This window comes from Colossoma macropomum, unplaced genomic scaffold, assembly GCF_904425465.1.
Source record: "Colossoma macropomum unplaced genomic scaffold, Colossoma_macropomum, whole genome shotgun sequence".
In the NCBI taxonomy this organism is placed as follows: domain Eukaryota; kingdom Metazoa; phylum Chordata; class Actinopteri; order Characiformes; family Serrasalmidae; genus Colossoma; species Colossoma macropomum.
In genome coordinates, this window is record NW_023494786.1 from 1,463,492 (window position 1) to 1,468,491 (window position 5,000).

The 5,000-nt window shown below is 39.9% G+C and overlaps 1 protein-coding gene across 1 annotated transcript in view; it reads right to left on the reverse strand.

Moving 5' to 3' along the window:
- farsb (phenylalanyl-tRNA synthetase subunit beta) overlaps nucleotides 1-5,000 on the reverse strand; it is a 17,895-nt gene that overhangs the window by 9,446 nt on the left and 3,449 nt on the right. The window contains 4 exon segments of the mRNA XM_036557328.1: nucleotides 579-687; nucleotides 1,720-1,870; nucleotides 2,361-2,476; nucleotides 3,370-3,442. Of these exon segments, the coding sequence (XP_036413221.1) occupies nucleotides 579-687; nucleotides 1,720-1,870; nucleotides 2,361-2,476; nucleotides 3,370-3,442 (449 nt within the window).

The following is a 5,000-nucleotide window of genomic DNA, read 5'->3' on the forward strand; positions in this document are numbered from 1 at the left end:
TTATGACCACCTCCTTGTTTCTACGCTCATTGTCCATTTTATCAGCTCCACTTACTGTATAGGTGCACTTTGTAGTTCTACAGTTACAGACTGTAGTCCATCTGTTTCTCTGCATACTTTGTTAGCCCCCTTTTACCCTGTTCTTCAGTGGACAGGACCCCCATGGACCCTCACAGAGCAGGTACTATTTGGGTGGCGGATCAAAAACTCCAGCAGCACTGCCGTGTCTGATCCACTCGCACCAGCGCAACACACACTAACACACCACCACCACCACGTCAGTGTTACTGCAGTGCTGAGAGTGATCCACCACCCAAATAGTACCTGCTCTGTGAGGGTCCATGGGGGTCCTGACCACTGAAGAACAGGGTAAAAGGGGGCTAACAAAGTATGCAGAGAAACAGATGGACTACAGTCTGTAACTGTAGAACTACAAAGTGCACCTATATAGTAAGTGGAGCTGATAAGATGGACAATGAGTGTAGAAACAAGGAGGTGGTCAGAACGTTATGCCTGATCGGTGTAAATACAAGCATTTTCCAGAATATATATAGACAGAGATTTAGATGAACAGTCACCGTTGATGATGGGGGGCATGGACAGGACGATGCCGTTGCTGTCGTAGATGACGGGGTAGAGCGGCTCGTCCTCAATGATGTGCAGGTAATGCCTCAGGTGACTGTCCGTCTGGACAAACAGACAAAGGCCATTAAGTCTGAACCATTAATGCTCTGTCCATTCGAGTTCAACAGTTTTGTTCTCTCAGGTTTGTCAGTAGAAACCAGCTGCAGTGTTTGTGCCACAGCAGTGACGGTTTAGAGGAATCAACGTCTTTAACCAGCACATCAATTACAAAACATCTATCAGTACAAGCATCTTTTAAAGTGGAACGGGAAGTTCAAACAAGAAGCTGAGGCGCCTGAATGTAGTCTTAACTGCTGCACCTTTTAAAGTGGAACGGGAGAATTCAAACAAGAAGCAGGCGAAAAAGAAGCTGCCTTAAGTTTCACTGAGAGTTGAAATGCATGAAAAGGGATGAGGAGGTCGCTCCTGCTGGACAGGGGGGTAACATTAACTAATTTTTGCACAGAACCAACAGGTCAGTATTGTTTTGTCCTCTTTGCTAATGTTTGTTAGAGCAGCTGTTTAGCTTCTCAGCAGAAACTGTAGTGACAGTTTGCGAACCCATAGCCAAGCTAACGGTAGCTACATTACTCGCTGTGTGGCTGTTCAATCTAACGATATGTCACGGTATCTGTCTGTATGTTTGCGAAGGGTTTTATGGCCAAGAAGATCTGAAAAAGTGTCACCTGGCAAGGCGTGTCCATGAAATTGGGGGGCGGAGCTTCTGAAGGAGTGCTGAAGGGAGGGGTGAATTTGTTTTGCTGTTGAGTTCAAATATCAAGTGAGAGGATTTAGGCCTGTAATTAGCACCATGCTAATTGGTGGGGTATAAGCCTCCATTACTTGTTAGCTACATTAACTCCAGTTACATCTCGGCTGATGAACAAACTATCGCTTTAATGATTACCGGACTACGTTTTCTTCCTGTAGGTTCTTGATAGTAAATATGCTGTGAAAAGTCACATAATCACAACAGTGTGGACAAACCATGTGATACAACGGTCATAAAATCGCTGACCGATCATGATGCACCTGACGGTGAGCAGCCAATGAAAGCTCTCCCTTCCCCCACAGTGACAGCCAATCAGGGCTCACCTTGTAGAGGCTCATGAGCTGAGTGGCCGTGTACTCCTGGCTCTGATTGAGGGGTCTGAAGCGGATGTCGTCGGGCGCTTTGGCCGTGTAGGTGAACGGCCCCGAGACGGTGTCCAGGTCGTGGGTTCCTATGGCAACCAGCGTCCTTTTCCTGAAGACGGACGAAAACAAAACCAACAATTAAACAAATCATTCATGTATTTCCAGATTCCATACAATGCAAAGAACATTTTTAGATTAAAGTTTATTAATCTAAAAGTTGTTATTAGGCTATTATTATTACTTAATTTATATTGCTTTGCTTGCAATTTATGCTTTTAAAGAAAAAATCATTTAAAAATGTTAAAAAGGGACTTTTATGGGTTAAAATGCTTCTACAGGTCATTAGTTATCATTTTACTTGTAAGCAGTGGTAGTGATGTATATTTAATAATTCATTAATTAATAAAAGCGTTGTTTTAAATCCCTATATTTAAATTTCCATTTCCACGGGAAGGTTGTGTGAGTTCTTTTGATCTTTAAACATTTAAAAACAGCTACATTTTGCAGCATTTCTATGCTTCTGAAAGAGCATTTTTGCCCAATTTTCAGCTGAAACGTTTGTCTGTACTCCAGATGCTGATACAGCTGTATATATTTACCTGCAGACGTTCTGATGGAGCTTCTCCTGCAGCTCGATGAAGCTCTCGTAGCGCTCCGGCGTGAAGGTGATGTTGCGTAAGACTGCGGCCACAGCGTGGGGTCTCACGCCCGCCGTCTGGACACAGAGAGACACTTCATATTCATCACAACCTCACAGATAGTAATTCACACAATTTGTTGTTGTTATTATTACTATTATGGCTTCATGGCTATGTTTTACGATGTGTGTCTGACCCAGCAGCAAATATGAAAGTGGTATAAACCTGATTCGGACAGGTCAGAGCTCTGGAGTTAAAAATGGAGCTGATTTTTATTGCGAACAACTGTTTTTATTGTTTGGCAAAGAAAATTGTCCACCATGAAACTTAATAACAAAGTAAATCACACTAAAGAGGCTAATAATCCTGGAAAATGTGAAAACTGGTAAAAATTAATAAGTAATTTAAAGCAGTATTTCACCTAAACGTAGCTAATTTTTATGTATGTTTGTCTTCAGTCAGTGGTGCTGTATGTGGACTATACTGATTCTACTCTACGATATAGTCTGATGCACAATGTACAGATGAATCAAATTACTGTTACAGCACAAACTGAACTAATATTGTCCATATCTGAAATGTGAAATGACCACAAATCTGAAGATTTTTTTTTAATGGCCCAACCATTTGGCTAAAAAAGTGCGTTTGTACCTCTTAATTTATCCTATTAAATCTAGTCGTTTGGTCACATGGGGACACTGATTTTTAACAAAACAGTAAACAGTAATTGTATTATATATATATATATATATATATATATATATATATATATATATATTAGATAGATGAAAAATAATAATAGATAGTAATAGATAAAAAAAATCAAATCAAATCAAAAAGAAAAGTTTAAAACTTGTCAAAATGCGAAAAAAAAAACAGTAAGATCTTAACACTTAATTTACATTCACATTAAATTACATTTAATTTAGGCTGCCGATTATCAGTGTGGGGTGTGAAGAGCTAAACCCACCTCCTCTGTGATGATGAGCCGCTGAGGGTCCCCATTCGCCGGACTGACACGTCTGTAACGGGGGGCTTCCATTCTGCACACACAAAAACACAGTTAAACCGGGCAGAGCTGCAGACGGTGATATGCAGGAATAGACAGTTCACTGAGCACAAACGCACCAGCATCTGTGGATTCTCACTTAATACTTGGACCTATTTGGCTGCTTCTGTGTGAAATCTTGCCTTGACACAAGCTAGAAAGTTGTGAAATTATGGTCTATGTATCTCGTATTAGTATTTCCAGTTTTTTCTCCCTTTTAGATAATCAAATTATAATAACAGTAAATGGGTCATTCTACAGAAACGTCCATTTTTGCGTTTACAGATATATTACACTTGAAAAACATGTTAGGGTTACAATTTTAAAATAAAACAATAAGTTATTTTAACAATTAAACCTTCCTGAGTTGTCAATTTAGCAATATTGGTTTTTAAATCAATCATATAGAATTCCAAGCACGACAGAAGAGCTCATCCTCACAGTTATGTGTAAAGGGTGAGGGACAAATTTTGAAGTAAAAAACACATTATAACTGCAATAATCTATATATGACTATGGAATATATCAATTAAATAACAAATTAAAAAATGCCAAATAAATATTATAAAATATCACTTGACATCCTTTTACCTATTTTCTGAGGATCTATGAAGAAAAGCACATGGTGAGTCCACTGTGTCTTTCAGTTATCAGAGATTTTCTCATTTAGCTCATGATTTCATATGAAACTTTTAGCTGAAGTCACTGGTGTGACCGACTTTATTCTGAGGTAAGTGTGAAAAAATAGAATACAAATGGATCAAATTACATATTTTAGTAGATATGCTATGATTGACAACATGTGGTTTGATGCTCCGTAGCAGCCATTCTGTAAAATGCATTTATCATTAAAAATGTCTCTGGTGTTCCTTTCTTATGTGTAACACCAATGAGGATCAGTAACACCAGTGACTCCTATGGAGAGATAGAAAAGTGGACGTTTCTGTAGAATGACCCACATATATGTGTGTAATATATACACAAAATTCAACATGGCCCCCACAATCGGAGGTAATGCATTATTGCTGGATAACGGTAAAATCTCATTTGTATTGAGATACACTATATATCCAAAAGCCTGTGGAAGCCCCTCCTAACTACTGAGTTCAGCTGTTTCAGCCACACCCACTAATAACAGGTGTATAGACAAACACTGGCAGCAGAAGAGCTCAATGACTTTAAACTTGCCTCCTCTGCCACAAGTCAGTTTGTGAAAGCTCTGTCCTGCTAGATCTGCCCCAGACAACTGTAAGTGCTATTACTGTGAAATGGAAGCATATAGGAGCAACAACAGCTCAGCCACGAAGTGGTAGACCACCCAGACTCACACAGTGGGCCGCCCAGTGCTGAAGGGCACAGTGCCGATCATCTGTTCAATCATCACTAAAGAGCTCCAAACTATCCCTGACCTCACAACCGCTCTTCTGGATGAATGAGCACAAATTCCCAGAGACACTCTCCAAAATCTTGTAGAAGCTTCCCAGAAGAGTGGAAGCTGTTATAGCTGCAAATGGGGACCAACTCCATATTCATGCCTATGGATTTAGAATGGG